The sequence below is a fragment of the Fundulus heteroclitus genome, chromosome 9 (assembly GCF_011125445.2).
Source record: "Fundulus heteroclitus isolate FHET01 chromosome 9, MU-UCD_Fhet_4.1, whole genome shotgun sequence".
Classification (NCBI taxonomy): Eukaryota; Metazoa; Chordata; class Actinopteri; order Cyprinodontiformes; family Fundulidae; genus Fundulus; species Fundulus heteroclitus.
The window spans coordinates 8,002,448-8,023,635 of NC_046369.1; the positions used below are offsets into that span (position 1 = coordinate 8,002,448).

The window sequence follows — 21,188 nt, forward strand, 5'->3', positions numbered from 1 at the left end:
TATAAATACATCCATCATTGCTCTTCTTGTATGAAGGAATACATTTCAAAATCTGATAGTGAACTAAAGAAAATCATGAAGTGTGCTCACTCAGCCATTTAACAATAAATAAATCAGATAAATGACATATTTACAGCTGTTCTGAAGTAAATAACTGCGTCTGTAATAGGGCTGAACAATTAATTGCATTTTCAATATAGTTGCAATTTAAAAAAAACAAAAAAAAAAACACAATTTCCAAATCGCAGAGGTCTGCAATTTATGGCTATGTAACAATTAGGGAATTAGATGCGTCCATTAGGTGTTGGTAAAATGTTTGAAGTGGGTTTGCTCCACATGGAAGGGAAGACAGTTGCAGCAGTGAGATGTTCTAATTCTATTACTCGTTTTAGAGTTTTATATAATCATACACAGCATTAAGTACAGGTTTAATACATAGACTTGCTTGTTGGTTGGACTTTGCACTTTATGTTCAACAAGGATTGATGTCCAATTAAATTAAAAGCTGTTCTCTTGAATAATATTCTGATCAATAGAAATATTAAAAGCTCTTGTTTAAAATAATCTTTGTTTACAAACATCTTTATTTAGAGGCCATTTTTGTTGCTTGTGGTTAATGCAGATAAAAGTCAAAATTGCAATTTTGGTTGAAATAAATCATAGGCAGAACCCAATAATTTCTGCTCCAGGTTTAGATGCTGTGGCTCTTTTAGCACCTGATCTGCACCGCGAGGAAACAAATTGATTCGTTGTTTGTATATATTTAAAAACACATGATAAATTTAACTTGAAAAAAAATTGCATAAAATTGCAATATTAAGAAAAAAAAAAAAAAATTGCAATTAGATTATTTTCCAAAATCGTTCAGCCCTAGTCTGTAACAGCAGAATATAAAACGGCAGCATCCGTCTCATCATCATACCTCTGACTTCGACGACGCTTCGTCCTCTGAATTGGACTCCTCCGACTCCGGAAGCTTCTTCAGCTCCTTCAGCTCCTGGTTGTCACTTTTGCTTTTGCCCCAGCGGCCTTTCTCCTTGGAGGGTTTCTTCTCGCCGTAGGGCGGCCCGACCGCAGACGACGAGGAGACGCGAGGAGAAGTCACAGTGAAAGCCCCGCCGGCCGGGCCCTTCGGCCCCTCGGAGCTGCCCTTCTTCTGCTTCTTGACGCTGGGTTTGGGCGAGTCCACGGTGGAGGGCCGCTTCCCCGGAGCTTTGGCCTCCACCACGCCGCCTCCGCCTCCCCCTCCACTACCTGCCCCGCCTCCTTTGGGGGACATGCCGTCCATCTTCGACTCCTTCAGGGTGAGCTTGGGCTCTTTGAAGGCCGCCTTCGGCTGAACCTTAACTTCGTCCTTCACTTTGATCTCCGACGGCTTCTTCAAGGACGAGGAGGGATCGCGGCCGCTTTTGCTGCTCCCGTCCCGCTCGTCCCCTTTGGACGAGCCTTTGCTCTCAGAGTCTTTTCTCGACCGTTCGCGGTGCTCCTTGGTCAGCTTGTGTGGTTTGGGGGCTTTGCTGCTGCCACCACTTCCTTCTTTGCTGGGTTCCTGAGCGGAGGGGGGAAAAAAACAGCAGATCTTTCAACGGCGCCACAAATAAAAAAGCAGGTTGGGGCTCTTAAAAAAAACTTTGCTGTGGTCAATTTTTATTTTTTATTTTTTATTTTTTTTTTAAATCAAATTTCTATATTTCTTAAATCTACCATCATTTCTGGACGTCTAGGCTCAAGGATTGCTGAGATTTTCTTTAAACGTTTCTACAGGGTTTGGACAAAGACAAAAAAAACAAATACAGATTATATATACAGCCATCCCAATGTGGTCCTATTATCAGCTAACATCTTTCCGATGTCCATACATTTTAACTCTTAGGTTTAGACGACTAAAATGTTGACAGATTAGCAATTTTTTTTTAGATATTTCATAATTTCATATTTTTTCCAGGCATAATTTTTAGATTTATACAGTTTCTACAACATTCTGGACATGCAAATTGTCATTAATCTTGACAATGACTGCACAATATATCACAAATCTATTAAACTACGCATATGGAGAAGACGTGGCTGGACTGCAGGGGATGTTAATTAGAACCATGCATTAAGGCTCTCAATGTTTATAACCTATTTGGTTACACTTGCTGGTTAATGCAGCTAAAAGGTTTTGGAAAAGCCAAATTAGTTGCAAGGTGGAAAAGTTAATAAGGAATGAAAAACATCAAGCCTCTGTCAAAATAAACCTTTTCAATAAAATCTTGTCGAGATGGAAATAATTATTCTTGGAGGTCATTTTCAGTAGACCACTGATTATCTGGGCTCTATGTTTGATATGAACCCAAAACAGAAAGACACTTCGGCTAAAAAAAAATTGAAAAAAATTAATTGAAAAGACAAAATATATAAATATATGATAAAGTAAAAAAAAAAAAATATATATATATATATATATATATATATATATATATATATATATATATATATATATATATAAAAAGGAGATCTTACAGAAAAGCCCATTTGAATAACAATGTCTTCAGCTACTTTTAAAGTGAGGCTAGGGTATGAGGACCTCAGAACTTAAGTCTGTCTTTAACAATTCAGTAACATAGGACGGGTCTGACCATGCGGAAAGTTTAAGTTTAAGCATTTTAAAATAAATGCAAAAAAATAAAATAAACAAGCAACCAGTTCAAAGACGTGAAAAGAGAAGTGATGTGAGCTCTTCAGTCGGTCCAAAACCCTGCAGCGAGAATCTTAGCTGGACCAAACTGAGGGCTTTTTTAGTTGACACGTGTGAAAAGTGTGTTGCAATCTAAACAAGAGGAAATAGTATAAATAACCTTCAAAAGTTCCTGTTCTCACACCTACCTCCTTAGTTTGGAAATACACCTCAAACCATAAAAAAAACATTGTCCAGCCTATTTGTTTTTGGGCGACCTTCAAGAGAATTTGAGGGGCTGAAAACAGCAGCGGCCAAGTTCAAAAGTCCAATGTGTTGATAAGGGGAAACACGCTATGCAAGCAGACATCTGGTCCTCTCAGAGCTGAGATGAAGCGAGTTAAGGAGACGGAGTCTATATAATCTGATCAAACGTTTCCAGTCTCAGAAAACAAAAACTACGCTTTTCAAGACTGCATAGAAATCTAGATAAAAAAAAAACAACAACAACACATTACCTCCTTAGTTGCTTAACTAGGTGGTTTCAATGTCTCATGAAATTAAATAATTCACTTACGGTGCCAAAGTGGACAACGTGAACAATTTGAGCATTAACCAAAATAACACAACCTTTAAATTACTCTAGATTAAGTATCTAGAGTGGAGGAAAAAAAAAAAAAAAACACCTACAGCAGACAAGCAGTTTTTTTTTTTTTTTTTTTTTTTTGCTTTAAACCAGTCTTAGCAGGGAGCTGTTCAAGTCATGGTAAAGAATATAGATTTAAGAAGAATCTAATCAGAATAAAGGTCCTCGTGGCTCACTGTCCTGTACGTTTTTTTTTTTTTTTAAATGTGCCTCTGCTCCAGCACACCTGATTCAGGTGAATGCGTTACCTCCCCAGGACGCCATCAAGCTGCAGAAGCCCGTTAATCACCCACTCATTTAAAGCAGCTGTGCAGCAGCAGGGAAACACCAAAAACATGCAGGCCAGTGGGTCCCGAGGGGCCATGCAGAGAATCGCCACTTTAAACCAGAACTCACCCAGCTTGCTTATATATATATATATATATATATATATATATATATATATATATATATATATATATATATATATATATATATATATATATATTCAAAAACCATAGAAATACATTCCTCACTGCAAAAACGGATCTAAAAATAAGCAAAATGTTCCTAAACAGTGTTTTTGTCCTTGATCTGAGCAGGTAAATAAGATCATTTGCCAATGGAATGAGTATTTTGACCCCTAAATTAAGATAATTAGACATCCTGCACTTGAAATAAGATGATGGAGATGAATTGTTCTTATTTTAAGTGGACAAATCTTATTCAATTGGCAGATCATCTTATTTACCTGCTCAAATCAAGGACAAATACCGTAATTCTAAGAAAACTTTAATTATTTTTAGTTCCATTTTTGCAGTGCTGAAAGAGAATAAAAGACGTTCTGATTCATCTCTGAAAAATGTAAAGGAGTCAGCTTCCTGTTTTCTCCTGATGTGCTCCCTCTCTCCGCAGATAAGAGGAAAGTAATCCTCCACACGGCTGCACAAAAACAGCTGGGAGCCATTACCAGCTTGAGTCAGCCTCCTCTCAAGACCAAATGTATGTTTTTATTGCATCTATACAGGCAGACAATGTGAGCGAATACAGGCAAACAACGAAACACCAAAACGCAATTATTTCTTTTTTTTTCCCCCCCTTTCTTTGTCCTACCTTTGATACGTGAGAGGTCTTTGTCTTTTTGGGGTCTGAGAAGGCTGAGAGGGGGATGGTGGGAAGCATCGGGTAGTCCGGACTGGGCCTCGACACAGCTTCTGCCCCCTCGGGGACCACCAGTATCTGAAATTAAATACACATGAGTCACAGTGTTTCTCCGCTGACACTAAAAACCCACCAAGTTCAAAATGGGAAGCAGCAATTTGGAGCCTTTGGGATTGGGCAGAGGTTCAGCTCGTTTGAACCTTTACAGTTTGGACGTAAAGCTTAAATGAAGTAAGTGAAATTAAAATAAATATGTTAGAATAGAGGATTGTTTTATAAATTTTTTTGCCCCACAGAAAGTCAGAGCAAACGTTAATCCTTCATAACATTGAAACAACTTCTAGCAGCCGGTGCATGGTGGACAAACGGCTGAAGGGAAAAGTGAATGAAGTGCATGGATGGAAAGACTTATTATCAGGGTTTCCCGCAGCGCTATCTTGGCGTGGCGGCCGCCACGCCAAACTCACGCTACCGCCACGCCAACATTCCAAAAAAAAAAAAAAAAAAAAAAAAAAAAAAAAGTGACGTTAAGACGCGCTTTCGCGCGTGCGTGAATGGCATGGAAAAAACACATGGATACCCCCGCTCCGCGAGACTGTCCGCGGAAAACGTGTCGTGTCGCCCCCCCCCGCTCCGCGGAAAACGTGTCGTCCACCCCCCACCCCCCCCCCCCCCCCGCTCCGCGGAAAACGTGTCGTCCAACCCCCCCAAAAAATCTGGATTTTATTTTGCCATTACACTCATTGAGTTTTCATGAAGAGAACAGCATGTGATGCTGAATATATGTTTAGGCAAATATATTGTCAAAATATTGTTAAGTGGAAACTTTTTTTTACCATAATACAAGGAACCTTATTTACTTTTTATTTTAACTTAGTTTGAAGTTCACAAGTGCAGTGAAGCCTGTTCTTAGCTTAATGTGTAATACCACTAGCAGCAAATGTTTTGTTATAGTTTCATTGTTTATAATGGCACGGCTGCCATCTTGTTTTACAAGCATGTTTCACAGCTTGTTTTTAGTTGCACTTTGAATTCAGGTCAACTCCCTGATGAAATGCTTGACATAAAAAGCAAGGCTTTAAAATAATTTCTTTAATTTCTTTTTATGAAACAAAAAGGAGAAAAAAAATCTATTAATCGGATTTGGTATGATAAAATCGGAGATTTATTTTTTAATCCATATCGCCCAGCCCTACTTTTTTCATACATATTCAGAACTTGAAAAAACTTTCGGTTTCCCCCACCGTATCATGAGCCTGGCTGTTTAGCTAAGCGTTGTTTTTGTTTTTTACCCAAATGCTCCGATGTTTGAGAGCAACATAAAACAGAATAAAACCTCCCGATCAAAATAAGCTAACATGTTAGCTGTTATTTAAGCTAGGTTTATTCTCGCCACATTGAACAGGGCGTGAAGGAGCGCTGGCCCCGCGAGGACGCACGCGCAAGCCTCATTCAGGATGGAGGGAGGGGGGGAGGGATTCAAAGAAGCCTCACATAACAAGTTTCTCCTTTTATTTGAACAACGGCACTATAGTTGGTCTTTATACTAAAAGTGTTGATCACAGAATGGCTCCGTTTGCAGTTTTTCGTCACCTGCAGTTATGATTTTGCAAGAAATAAACGACGCGACTACTCATGTGTTGTGTCCACCAGAGGGCGCATTGACAGCATAAACACGTTAATGAACAACTTAATAAACAAGTTTAATGAAAAAAAAATCTAATATTGTATAATTTGTATTGCTCTTAAAGTCAATTATAGCATTTTGTAAAAAAATAAAAAATAAAAATACTTTTTTTCCAGTCCTTTATTAAGCAATAAAGTGGGGCTGGACGATAATTCAAGAACAATATTTATTGATCAATAGACGTGTGGCGCGATAGGAAAAAATAGGGTCGATAAAACTTCGATAGATAGTTTTCCTTCCTTCCCTTCAGCCTATCATATTAGTTGATGCTACAGTCATTACTTCCTCTCGACCAATCGTAAACGCGGACCCAGGCACGCCGTCACAAAGCGCCGCCCTCTCAAACCACAACACAGAGCACGTGAATATGTCGCAGCAAGGAGCGGCGGAGGAAATTGTCCCAAAACGGGGTTTTAGTAGTTCGCCAGTCTGACAGAAATAAACCAATGATTTGTAAAATTTGCAAGGAACTGGTAAAAACAAAGTCTGATAACGCAACCAACTTGTTTTATCACGTAAGCCGCTCACTCCTGCAGCAGCTCGAGCTTCGTAGAAATCTTACAGAACTTCTTTCTAAAACAAAGCGGGTACAGCAGCTAAACTGGGCTCCCTTCTTTGTGATAAACTGGTATTGGTATATTTATTTTGGTAATTTTACTGGTCACTTTAGTTTATTATTTGTCAGTATTTAATAACATAACTCAGGTCTCTTAAGTTATTTTTCTTTAAAAAAATTCTGTTATGGTTAAAAAAGTTGGTTAAATAAAGATTTAATTAGAATTCTGTGTTTGTGTTCTTTATTACAATTAAATCATTTAGCGCTATCATAAAATGTCCAGGCAGAGTTGCACATAAAATATGGTTTTAAATATTTTCAATAATTATCGATATCGATCAATATGCATATTTTTTAAAATCGCTTATCTTTTTTTCTATATCGTCCAGCCCTACAATAAAGCGCATTCGACGGTGACCCAGAAGTTATTCTGGTTGCGCATAAGAGCTGATGGTACGGATCGCGCTGCCGGTGCAGATCAGGGTAGCGACAGACGCAGTTGCTGCTTCAGCGCCTGAAATCTTAACGGGTTTTTGCTCGGCTGCTAACGTGAAATGGGCGGCGACGTCATGCAATGGACGTCTGGTGGCGCGAGCCTGTTGATCGGCCGATGCATCGCAATCTTTTAACTTTAGAGTGGAGCCGCAACTCACTTCTAAACATTTATTCTTAAGCATTTAAAAGAGGTAAGAGAAGAGACCAACAATAGACCGGTTGATGATCGGTGTTCAAAACGATTTGTACAACTAGAAATGGCATTTCATGATTAAATAACAAATCTGGGTTAATAACGGCGAAAGAGTATTTTAATCTGCCTATTTGGCATAATCTGACCTTAAATCTTTGTTTTTTTAGCTCTCGCTCAGTGAACAGTGTTCCTACAGCATAAGGCAAGTGAAATTCAAGACTTTTTAAGACCTTTTTAATGCCACTTGAAATAAAAAGTTAAGACCAACTTGACAATAAACAACATAAACCTGGTTGCGACAACTTCATCCAAATATTTATTTTAACATAAACCATTATTTTCTGGCCCAGTAGACATGTTTAACATTTTGAAAAACATTCCATATAGGAAGAAAGCTAAAAAAAACATACAAATTACAGATATATTTTTACCAACTACTGAACTGAATTCACAAACTTTGTTTTGTTCCCTACTAAAATAAACTATAAATCAATTTTAAAAACCACAACATAACCAGTGCCAACTCTTTTTTGCAGCTATGGTCCGGCCACAACAGTTTTTATTGGTTCCGCTATCGGGACGGAACCAATAATGGTTACATTACGCCGTTCGGTAAATTAAAAAATATATAATTGTGTCAATTATTTTACCGTTTGGTAAGGATTACAAAAATAAAATCCTATTTATGACCTGGTAACAATTTTAAGACCTAAGAACGACTAATTTAAGATATTTAATGCCAATTAAGGCCTTAGTTTTATAATACAGAATTCAATGCCTTTTAAGACTTTTTAAGGATCCGCGGGAACCCTGGTGAAGGTGTGAGTGATCCAGTGATCCAGGCGGCCTTACCCCTCCAGCCTTGATGAGCTTTTTCCTGAATTCTTTGGTCGGGTTGTTGAAGGTGAGTTTCTCACAGCGCAGGTGGTTAACAGGAGGGTTGCCCTCCAAGTTGAGGAACAGGTCGTAGTTGAAGATAACTTTTTTTGGCTCCTCCTGAACAAGAGAGACAAGAATAAGAGTTGCTTTGTGAGTCACAACAGAAGCTGAGTTAATATAAAAACCATTAACTGCGAGGGTCAACGGACACAACTGAAGTCTGAACGCTGAACAGAGATCATCCTGCGAGGAGCTTAATTGTTGCAGCAGCACAGCAATCAAGGCTTAAACGACTAATTAAGCTTCTGTAAGAGTACTTCTGTCGATGTGACGATGATTTAATAGCTGCAGATATCTCCTTTGAAGTGCTTTCTTGGTCTTCTTAAAAGATTGGTGATTGCATCATGCAAACCTTAAAAGCACTTTAATGGGCTACAGGAAAGTCAGACACTTCTTGGAAAGAAAATGTAAAGAAACTAGGAAGGAAATGAGAACGATTTCTTCATGATGCACTCTTTACGTAATATCCACAGAAAACTATCTTTTGCCTTTTGAAATGTAATCATTTGAACTTTCAGCGTTCAACAAGTCACCAAACCGCAGTTTCTCTTGCTACATTAATTACCAAGAAATGTGAGCCACGTACCAGAGAACTGAATATTCAGCCAGTTCTGATTAATAAATGTGCATGCAAAACACTTCAAATTCATTTTTTCTTAGTATTTATTAAATAATCCAAAACTAAGAATAATTTATGGTAAAAGAAAAAAAAAATGTATGAGCAGACAGCATCAAACACACAAGATGCTACTTTGGGCTGTGATAAACAATTATTTTAGAAATCAATTATTCTAATGCTTACTCTGACGATTGACTAATCGATAAAAAATTGTCAAAGTATGCAGATTTTTCACATAATTACTTTAGCTTATTTTATAAGTAATAAAATAAGTGAAAAATGCTAATTAGCAAATAAATTATTTTTTGAATAATAAGGATAAATCTGCAGCTAAAACGTTCTAGGATCAAAATGCTTAAAGACTTAAAATCAATACAGTGCAGCTGCCTCTGTAGTGAAAATGGTCACAAACCAAGAATACATAAAGTTTCACTTGAATATTTAATTCTGGGTATTTCTTTTAGATTAAAAAGCATAATTGTATTCATGTAAAATAGAAACCTTCTAGTGTACTTCAGGACCAAGTTAAACTAACTTTTTTTATTAGTCCACAAAGACAGAAATAAATACACATTCACAAAAAGGTAAACAGGGAGTTTAAATTCAAGCATAATAATTTTTTTTTTCAAACCATTATGTAGAGGAATAGAAATACCTTTACTGTCCCACAGTGGGGAAATCTGGGTGTGAAAGTGGCAAAAACAGGTGGGCCTAGACACCAGACTGACATATAAGTTTAATTAATAAGAAAAAAGCTAAGTTTAAAGTTAAGCTGTACAGCAGAAGATAAAGAAAAATAATGTGCAATTATTAATAAAAAATAAGGCATATTCAGATAAAAGTTAAGTGTTCAAGTTAAAAATGGAAGAATAAACATCAGTTGATAACATCAGAATGACGTAATATTTTAGTCAATTTAAGACATCTACTGCAAAGACGTCCACAGAGCAGAACCAAACTCTCCTCTAAAGCTCTGATGTCTCTAGTAAAACCTGCTCTTAACGTTATTTTCATCCTGCGTTGAAGCAGCTCTGCTTTGTTGTCTCCAACATCTTTAAACTAAAAACCAGAGGCTTTGTTTTCTCCTGTTCCTCGTAGTTAAGTTACAGGACAACCTGACAAACACAGCCTCTACTCACAGCTGCACCCCTCTCTGTTTTCTCATAATGGCCCTCACACGATTGGCCGGTTGGCCGCCATGTTGACCAATCAACAGCCAAGGCCAGACAGGAAAGGTGGGGACTGAGCAGTGAGAGAAGCGCTAATCTTCAGCAGCTAGAAGCTCAGTCGATACCAGGCAGTTTTATTTCTGTCAAATTTAAAGTGTTCCTACACCTTTAAAACTTTAGGTCTCTTTCTCTGCGCGGCTTTTTGCCGATGCTTTCTGTCTCCATAGCGGATATCCACCATTGCCGTCCATGTATTAGCGGACTAGGCTACCATTAGCGTTAGCCGCCTGTGCGTTGAATGAATAAACAATATAATGAACCTTAGAGGCAGATAATTCTGCCTCGATGAATTTTATGAATTGAGGTCCTCGACTCACTCGATGAATCGTGACAGTCCTAATGCTACTCTAGTGACCCGAAGAGGGAAATAAGACCCGACATTTTCAAAATAAAGCTGATTCTTTTTAAATAAAAGCAGCATTTTTGGATCTGCAAACAGAACATGTTTTTCTTTTTAAATGCATTTTTACTTTCATAGTTTTTAATTGACCTTTGGTCGTGAACTAGCCATAAAGTGCCAAAACTGACTGGAACAAGGGTGGGTACAAAGCCACTTTGAGAGCCTAGCCAAGATTTCTTTTCTAGACTCTAATTTCTGATGCTAGTTTTTAGCCAATCTTTCAAATCTCAAATCTACATTTTACACTTTGTTGTGATCTTATGTCGGCAAGGTCTACCATGAAAAGGCTTTAAATATGAAGCGAGTAGTAACAGCACAGTAAGGACAGATGTATGAAACATTTAAAAGAAAGTCTGGAAATACAACTTTTCTCTCCAATACCCTGTTTTCAAACCACATCCCCCCCCCCACACACACACACACACACACACATTTATCCCGACTAGAAGAATACTGGAGAGGTGTTCCCACCTTGTTCTTGAAGTAAACCTCGATAGGCATGATGAAGCCTGCGTAGCCCGATTCCTCCACTTTGTATGGAGGCTCCTTGCACACTGCAGACAGACACACACTCATCACTGACTGTACTTGTCACAGTGATCCTGACTATCACTGCAGTCACAGCCAGACCCAGTTTTATAATGGGCTTCTTCAAGACAATCAGTTAAAGACACAAAGTACCTGCTTTCAATCACGTTGTTAAAAAGTAGATCTATTTATTGAGGCCCTCATTGAACTAATAGCGGTGTAAAAAGAAATAAAAGTAATCAGATTCGGGGTTTTTTAAGGCATCATTAATTGAAATTAATCGTTCACACACTATTAATTCGTGGCATTCATTGTATTGTTTCTCAGTATCAATCCCCAGATGCCCTGAAACAATACAATAAATGGCCATCCTTAAAGCACAGTGTGCTTTTCAGCCTAAAGTCAATTAAAAATTTACATAGGATTACAAAAGGTGTTCCTAATTGGTGCTAGACAATTCAGACATGCATATTCACAACAAAGCATTCCCTCATTTGGCTACATTGGACTTTTTTCCTTTCTTGCATCAACCTAAATAAGGTTAATATGATGGCATAATCTGGAAACGGTAAAACAATTTTAGATGCATTCATAAAAGCATAAGAAATGTCAAATGGATTTACAGAATGTTTTTCAGTCTTTGTTTTTTATTACACATATATTAGGGCTGGACGATATAGAAAAAAATCGATAAAATAGAAATTATATTGCTCGATATCGATAATTATCAACAAATTTGAAAAATACATTTTAAGTGCAGCCCTGGCCATATTACACTGTTGCTTAGCGTCCTATTTTTAAATAAAGAATACAAAAACACTGCATTGAAACTCAATCCTTTATTCAACCAACTTTCTACCAAAACTGCAAGTTTTTAAAAAAAGAAACAAGAATGCGTGCTCTCTGAACACCTTAAAGGGGGCGGAGCTTGGTCATGGAGGTTCCTGGGTCTGCGTTGTGATTGGTTGTGAGGATGTAATGACTGTAATAATAACCTATATGATAGCCTAGAATGCAGAAGAAAACTGTTTTTTCTATTAAACTTTTTACTGACCCTTTTTCCCCATTGATCGATATGTATTGTTATTTAATTATCATCCGGCCCTAACATATATTTTCTTCTGCAGATTAAGTTTGTGATCAACAGTGTGAACATATACATGTATAACGTTGGCGGTGTGTTGTGTGCCGTCTTTACCTCTCTTAGGTTTAGGGAAGCTATCGTGCAGGCGGAAGACGACCCTCTCCACAAAGTGCTGGATGTCGCCGGTCTCTGGCCCTCTGACAAAAACCATCCAGTCGTGGGTGAAGCCTTCTGACGTCACTTTCTTCTTGAGCTGAGCTCTGTGGCCCAACTCTAGCTTCACCTGCACCGTGCACTGAGAAGAGACCAAAGAAAAACAGAAACATTAGCTAATGCACATAATCAGGAGGTAGAGGTCCCAGGCGAACTCGTACCAATGTATTTAGAGTCCAGAGCCGTCAAACTATTTCGCAACCAGAGACTAACGCGATGTGTATCACGTCATCTGTTTTTATAGCCGTGTTTGGATGAATGATTATGCTAAAAATTTACAGTTTTCTTTTTTTAAGCAATAAGCTACCAAGTTTCTCTCAAGATCTTTCCAAGTCTTGCCACAGATTCTCAGCCAGTGTCCGAAATTAACTTCCTGATTGACCGGCCAAGCACATTTTTTACTGGAATAAATATTAATTGGAAAGCCCACTTGCCCCCGCCCATCCTTGCGACCTTCTACAGAAGCACCATAGAGAGCATTCTGACCAGCTGTCTCTCTGTGTGGTGTGGAGGCTGCAGTGCCTCCGACTAGAAGAATGTGAGGAGAGTGGTGAGGACAGCAGAAGAGATCACCGGGGCTCCTCTTCCCTCCATTAAGGACATTTCATCACAGCGCTGTGTGTCCCGAGCCCGTAACATCATCAGGGACCCCTCACACCCCCACAATGGACTGTTCTTCCTGCTGCCCTCTGGGAAGAGGTTCCGCAGCATTTGCTGCAGGTCTACCAGGTTCTGCAAAAGCTTTTTCCCTGTCGCCATCAGACTGTTGAACTGCTGAAGCTATAACTGTACCACATTCGCATATTTGCACATTTGCATCATTGCATCCTTATCCAGCATTACAGATGCTGCCGAACTCTCTAAACTGCATTCTTGCACAAATAATTTTTGCACATATAAATGGTTTTTAAGAAATACTCACCTGTACACTGGGATCGCACACTGTCTCTTTGTCCTGCATTGTTTACATTTCAATTGTTGTACTGTTAAATCACTGCTGCACTTTACCTTTTAACTTTATCCTGTAATTTACCTTATCCTGAAATCTACTGCAATTAACTGTAAATTTCAAGCTGTATGCAAACGAAATTTCATTCTGTACGCACTCTGTGCATACAAAATGACAAATAAAGTTGTCTAAGTCTAAGTCGAATTCTGACTGACTACTGCTAAATATCTCCACGTAATTAGCCTGAGCTAAGCGCTAGTTATCAGCAAACGCACATGACGTAGTCGCTGTAGTTCTCGCGTCACATGTGCCAGTGTGACGGAAAAACAACTTGTTTGGTGCAAACCTTTACTCACCATGTGCCAGCTAGCCCTTCGAAACTTTCTAGCCAAACAGAAAATTTACTTTCATTTGTTGTCTGGCGAGTGCTAGTTTGTTCTCAGCAACATCTCAGTCTGGACTGTGGGCCACCAACACATTAATCATCTTCACTTCAAACTATCGAGTTTTACCTCTGGACAGATGTTTAGGGTCACCGTCCTGCTGGAAGGTGAACCTCCTCTTCAGTATCAAGTGTTTCAGAGACTTCTTCAAGAATTTTCCTGTATTTAGCCCCATCTTTCTTCCTCTTCAGCCCTGATTTGCCTCATTGCTAAGAAGCTGCAACTCTACAGCATGATGCTGCCACTCCCCATTGTTCACAGAGGGTCCTCCAGTGTTCAGGATGCTGGTTTTTCTCCATGTTATATTTCAAATGTAAGCAAAACAGTTCAATTCTAGTCCCATTTGACAAGAGCAACTTCTTCCACGTGTTTGGTGGGCACCTTGTTGTGGCTTTTTCCTCAACAATTACTTTTTTTTCCAACTCTTCCATAAAGGCAGGATATGTACTCAGTGCATAACTACTAGTTACCCCAGTTGTCATATCACCCCATCTGAACAATTACTCAGGCCTGTGTAGCTTCTTTTTTTTAAAAATGTAATCCCATTAAATTACAATAAATGTGAAACAATAAAACCAAGCCTTAGGGATGCTTTTGCAAAGCATTTTATTGTAGAGCTCCCCAAGGTTTACAAATTTGCACTTTTCTCGTTTAAAGCAATAAAATGGAAAACAAAAATATCTGGAATGGAACTGGATGAGAACCTTTTAACTACACTGGTCTGTAATGAAAATGCCCTTTTAGTTGGAGCCCCGTCCAGGTGACTTCATACCGTCTGTGGTGATAAATTACAGCAGCGAGAGAGACGCTCCGCAAAGTAAGCCGTCTTATGAAATAAACATAAGCGAAGCCAGCGCTGCGATTAATCCGGGGAGCCGCTATTCATCACTTCCTGATTCCACCTTGAACAAAACCTTCAAACCTCGACTCAAAGTCTGGGGACACTCCAGAGGCGAAGGTGGGGGGGACCGGTGTTTGGGACGCTCTGGGGTGAAATGAGAGTAATTTGACGCCCGAGCAGACGGATCTCAAAAGAGTTGCCCAGAAAGGGACACATTATTGGACTACTTCTGTCTGCCGCGGACAATAACAGGAGAGAGCCCCGCAAATGACGCTGTAATTATAGAAGATGAAGAGGCAGAGAGGAGGCTGAGTGCACAAGAGACGGGCGGGTGTTGGAGGGGGGGGGACAGAAAGGCACTTTATGTCCAGGGAAGGACTTGAAGAATGTGGGGATTTGGAGGTGGCAGGGTGCAGCTCGTGAGCGGGGGGATTAGACGGGACAGGACAGAGATGAGCTCGTTTGGCGCTCTCTGGTTCACCCACACTAACACGCCGGGTCCCTGGCGCTTCGCCCGGCCGTCCTGAGACAGTAATGCCCTTAAACTCCAGACCGCAACATGCCAACAGGGGGGGGTGAAGTCGCTCTGATCGTTACCACCACCTCCCCCACCGAGGAGTCGGCGGACATCAGAGGGGCGAAACGTTAAAATCAGGACGACAAGAAGGAAGAAATCAGAAATGAAACACTAAAAAATATTAGCCTGAAGTCTTTTTTTAATCAATTAAATGTAAAGTTTTATTTAACATTTGTCTGACAATTTGTAAAATAATTCAGCAAGTCTAAGGCAGACCGGCTGGCTTTGAATACTAGAATTAATATCTGCCAAGTAATAAAGAAATATTAGCCCAAGAGGCAATAACAAATCAGAGCGATGATTTAGAGCCGTGGTGACAAGTGGGGAGTTAATGATCTACTCTGTTAATGGCATAACAATCAATGAAGCCAATATTTCAAGTTAAGTATGGTTTAGTCATCCACTAACTTTCTCGATTGGGAGAACTTGAGGCTTTTCATCAATCACAATATCCTGAAAATGGAAAATATTTATGTTTTGGGTCAAAACACGAGTTCATAAAGTCATTTAAAAAGTTATAAAACTGGACTTCAACTTAAACCAGTCAGATTTAATCAGGTTAATAATGATTAACCCTCTTTTAGGTTGGTTCTCCCATAGGAAAGCTATTATTAAAGATGTTTTTTTTTTATTCATCAGAGTAAAATACTAATAAGATGGTGGTGTTTTTATCTCTTTGTTTGGACAAATATCACCACAGGGGGAAAAAATCCCCACATAAGCAAATTTCATGCAAGACCCAAAGAAAATTAAAACATAAGAGGCAAAAATATGCTTTCTTTCAGCAGAAATAGCATAGCCATCGAAATATAAACAGATAACCAGATGGTTGCGAACACTAAAAGAAAAACTGTTCCCTAATTTCTATCACATTAAAACGGACTAAACTTCTACTGTTTCAGGTCAATTAGAATTAGCAAACTTATAGGTCTATTTCCTAAACACTAAAAAAAATGAGAGCTAATGTTCTTCAACCGTCTAAAAACCATAAGGAGTTGGGTCAAACAGTTTAGGTATCCTAATAGCTGCGGCCCAGTCTGTGGGGCAGAGCTGGTGTCAGAGAGTCGGGTTTGAAGGCCGCCTGCCTCTCACGCACCGTTTTATCCGCCCACGCATTTTCCTGTGACAGAGTTCAGGCCTTGGTGATTAGTTGTTTTTATGCTTTATGTCATTGTTGCTTTTGGAGACCCGTTTGGGCACAAGTTCTGACTTTGTGGCCGATGTCCTGAGATGATGTTTCCATATTTCCAAACTACAATGCCACCTATTTTGTGACGTGAACTCCTACACGACACGATGCTGCTACCACCGTACTTCACGCCTTCTTATGGTGTTCCTGGGCTCGAAAGCTTCTCTTTTCTTACAAATGTAATAATGGACACTTAGCCCAAATAGTTCACGTTTGCATTAGGGCTGAACAATTAATGGCATTTGCAATATAATCGCCATTTAAAAATAAAACAATTTCCAAATGGCAGAGGTCTGCAATTTTTGGCTATGTAACAATTAATTAATAAAAACGCCTCCTTTAGGTGTCAGTAATGTGTTTAAAGTGGGTTTACCTCCACATGGAAGGGATGAGAGCTGCAGTAGTGAGATAATCTAATTTTATTATTTGTTTTAGCGTTTATATAATCACACTTTTTTTTTTTTTTAAATCAAAAACGTTCAGGAATCTCACCATAGCATTAAGTACCGTCCAAACGGTTTAATACGTAGACTTGTTTGTTGGCTGGACTTTATGTTCAACAAAGATTGATGTCCAACTCAACAAGCTGTTCTCTTGATTAATAATATTCTGATTAATAAAAACTGTCAAATTTCTTGTTTTAAATAGTGCTTTTTCCAAACATCTTTAACTACAGGACATTTTTGTTGCTTGTGGTAAATGCAGAGAAATGTCAAAAATAAATCACCTCTATGGTTGAAATTAGTGTCACGATACCAACATTTTGTTATGGGCATCAGTACTAATGTGTATTTCGATACTTTCGCAAATAAAAAGAGAACACAAAAAAATATAATAAGTGCATGGATCGGACCATACCATTTTTAATTACGAGACCAAAGTCATAAAATTGCCAGAATAATAAGATGAAATGAGAGTAAAGTTGTGATATTATCAGAAAAAAAGCTTCTTTAATGAGAAGAAAGCTTCGATAGTTATCAATATCTGACGTGAGCAGCTGAAACAGACTGCTGCCACAGCCTGAGCCGAGCGTTTTAACGCAGGGAGAGACCCCCCATTTTAAGCAGAGATTTTAGTGCAAAAATAATTATATTAACATCCCGCTTTGTAGAGCAGGGCAGGATCAGCGGCAGCTTTGCACACGTGTGATTCACTTGAAATGTGGACAGGCAGTGGAACGGGACGCCTCGGTCAGGCGGGCTGCAGGCCGCTGTCAGCATCGCCGCAGGTACCGGTACCATCCAAGACCGTATAGTACCATTTTAAATGTCGCAGTACCCTGGTACCAAATTAGTACCAGTATACCTAACAACCCTAGTTGAAATATATTGTAATTTTTTTATTTTTTGGCACAAATGTAGCTCTAGTTTACATCAGACTGCAGAACAACTCTCTGAGAATTAAGGTCCTTGTCCCCAAGTGCATTTGTACTCTATAATCTGGATCTTTATGTTGCTTTTGGAGAAATGTTGCTTCTTCCTGGCCAAGTAGCCTTTTAGCCCACGTTAGTACAGAGTTTACTGAGGATAATGACACTCGCCTACCAGCTTTCATCAGCATCGTTACATTTCGCACCAAAGCCCTCCATCATCAGGACACAGAACATTTCTGCTTCCTTAAGTTTGTTAGTCGCACTTCGCACTATATGTTCAACAATGACCGATGTCCAACTCAACAAGCTATTCTCTTGAATAATAATAATATTCTGATTATTAAAACTGTGAAGTTTCTTGTTTTAAATAGTCCTTGTTTACAAGCATCTTTATGTACAGGCCATTTTTGTTCCTTGTGGTTATTGCAGAGAAAAGTGAAAATTAAATCGCGATTATGGTTGAAATTAGTGTCGTCACAATACCAACATTTTTGGTATCTGCACCAACATGTATTTCGATACTTTTTCAAATAAAAAGAGAACGCAAAAAATATAATTTGCTGAGTCAAAAAGTGTAATGTTTCCATCCAATTGGAATGCAAATTTTGAGCAAACTTTCAATTTTAAAAATCGGCTTTTATGTAAAGCATTTCGTCTGGAGGTTGACCTGAATTCAAAGTGCAACTAAATACAAGCTGTTAAACATGGTGGTAAAACAAGATGGCGGCCCTGCCGGTGTCAACAATGAAAATATAACCAAATGTTTGCTGCTTGTGGTTTTACACAATGAGCTGAGAACAGGCTTTACTTCACTTGTGTAACTTCATACTAACTTAGAAAAAAAAAAAAAAGTACACGAGTAAATTAAAGTGCCTCGTATTATGCAGGAAAAAAAAAAAGTTTCCTCTTCACAATATATTTTCCAATTGCATGATGTTCCCTTCATGCAAGCCCGATAAGTACATTCACAAAGTTAAAATCACGATTTAAAAAAAACCTTAAATTCGAATTAATCGATTTATCGCCCTGTCCTACCTCCAACTCTCACGTTACTAATGGATAAAGGAAAACACCTGCAGTGTGGATTTTTTCAATCCAAATGTTTGTGGCATTAGGTTATTTTCTGATGAAATCCTCAACCCCTAAAAGAACAATCATGTTAATTTGTGAAAAAAAAAAAAATGTCAAAAAAGAAATAAATGAAGCTTAACATTTGAGAACAAGCTTTAAACATATCAGTACTTCTTTATAGAAATAAAAAGCTTATCCATCTGAAAGATTCAACACAACTAATATGGAGACAAATTGAAAATCTGAAGCAAAATAAAGCCTTTTTTTTTTTACTTTATGCCACTTTGACCTAAAGAACTGCACCAGATTTAAACCCAAATAAAGTAGAGCCGCTGAAACGGCGCTGATGTGTGCATGACCACGCTCGTGTTTTTTCTCTCTCCAACTCAGGGGGAAGTACAAATTCTGGCAGACATGCTGGCTCCCAAGAAAACAATGAACTCCCGGTGGCTACATATAAATAACACCCACTAATCTCTTTTACCTAATAAATGATTGGAAGAAAAGCAGGAGCATCTTCCCAAAGAGAGCCCCACATAAGGGACAGCAAGCGATGACCAAAGCTGTCTTTGGGTGAAGATGAGTCCTTTATATCAGGTCCTACATTAGTTGTCCTCAACCACCACGAACAGGGAACTGGTAATCTGTTTAGGAAAATCTAAAAGTCTCTATGAGACATTGACCGATTAAAAATACTGTCAGTGAAGCCTCCAATAAAATCCAGTGAGCACTGGAGAAGTCAACCGAGCTGCAGCGATGCGATCTGATGGTACGAGACCAGAGATCAGAGGCCCGAAAAAGTCCTTATTCCAGTTCAGTACAGACACACGACCAAACAAACCACCGTGGAGCAATGATGTTCTAATTTCCCCAAGACTTCAATACAAACTAAACTTTCACACTGCAAAAAGGGAACTAAAATTAAGTACATTTTTCTTGAAATGAGTGTATTTTTTCTTGATTTGAGCAGGTAAATATGATTATTTGCCAATGGAATAAAATTTTTGCACTTAAAGTAGGAAAAATTCATCTCCATGATTTTTCAAGTGCAGAATACATATTTATCTTATTTTAGGGGTAGAACTACCAATCCCATTAGCAAATAGTCTTATTTACCTGCTCAAATCAATGAAAAATACACGAATTTCTAGAAAATTTTACTTACTTTTACTTCCCCTTTTGCAGTGCAGAGGCTTTATTTGGGCATCTGAACCCCTCTAGCCAGACGATGTCTGATTAGTAAATGTCTGAATACCCCAAAAACTGCCAGTATTGTCAAGGTTGTTACTTTAGCTGTTTTCTCCACTGTTGGTTTCTTCAGAGCATCAATGAATGTCAATAAATAAATAAAAAAAAACATAATTAAATGGCTCTACTGTGTGCAGTTTATTGATAAAAATCCTATTTATTTATATAACTTGTGTCATGATGAAACATTCTGAATTCGGTTTTAATATATGTTATACTATTAAATGTTTTTTTTTTTTTTTTTTTTTTTAAAGGACAGTATTTGTATTTATGGGGCTACAGGAAGTCACAGCCACAAAGTTACCTAAAAAGATGACGAGAAGCTGGCAATAGCCTTAGCATTAACTTTGTCATTATCACAACAGTACCACAATATATCAAGATTAAATTGAGAGTCGGTATCACCGATAACAACAAAGCTACTATTTACACTGTGCCATGTTTACTTCGGGTGCCAATTTTGGTTCATCTTAACCTCAGACATTGGTATAATCGATGCCATATCAGGAAATACTGTACTGAAATACCGTTAGATGGTCTCACCAAACCATAGAAGAAGAAAAAACCTCAGAGGTGATAATTCAGACTGTTTCTTTGTTGGTTGACCATCTTAAATAATCGGGAATCAGACCTCTGTGCCGGTGACAGAGCTGCGGCGTGTTTAGCTTAGAGCATTTTTGAGCATGCAGCAGAAAAGCTAAAACGTGCTTTTAACTTGTACCAGAGGTTCCTCCTCAGGTGGTTGAAACTTCAAAAGGAGGTCAAAGCTGAATAGAGTCTAGCTCCATGAAAGTGGATGAGCCACTTTCCACGAGTGTGTGTGGCTTAACCCTGAAAGGCCGGGCCTCCAAGAGCCCCCCCCCCCCCCCCCCCCCCCCCGGCGTTCGGGACGCATCGAGCTGTATTCCTTCCACAGAGCGCAGATATATAATTTGGCTTAGTGAGCTTTCCTGCAAACTAAAATGTGTGTCCTGTGATGACATAAGCCCTAAGTGAGCAATTTTATACATTAATCAAATCTGGATTACAAACCAACACTTAAAATTATAGGTTACACTGGCAGCTCATGGAAACTGGATTTCGCCACCAAAACGCGTGGATTCTGGTAGA

General features: G+C 38.8%; 1 protein-coding gene across 2 annotated transcripts in view; it reads right to left on the bottom strand.

The window, feature by feature from the left end:
• mllt1a (MLLT1 super elongation complex subunit a) overlaps window positions 1–21,188 on the bottom strand; it is a 33,252-nt gene that overhangs the window by 8,553 nt on the left and 3,511 nt on the right. For both annotated transcript variants that reach the window (XM_012881415.3, XM_012881414.3), the window contains exons 2-6: window positions 12,290–12,470; window positions 11,035–11,117; window positions 8,229–8,372; window positions 4,398–4,523; window positions 923–1,549 (exon numbers count right to left, since the gene is read on the bottom strand). In XM_012881415.3, coding sequence (XP_012736869.2) covers window positions 923–1,549; window positions 4,398–4,523; window positions 8,229–8,372; window positions 11,035–11,117; window positions 12,290–12,470 — 1,161 coding nt within the window. The remainder of the gene's footprint in view (window positions 1–922; window positions 1,550–4,397; window positions 4,524–8,228; window positions 8,373–11,034; window positions 11,118–12,289; window positions 12,471–21,188) is intronic.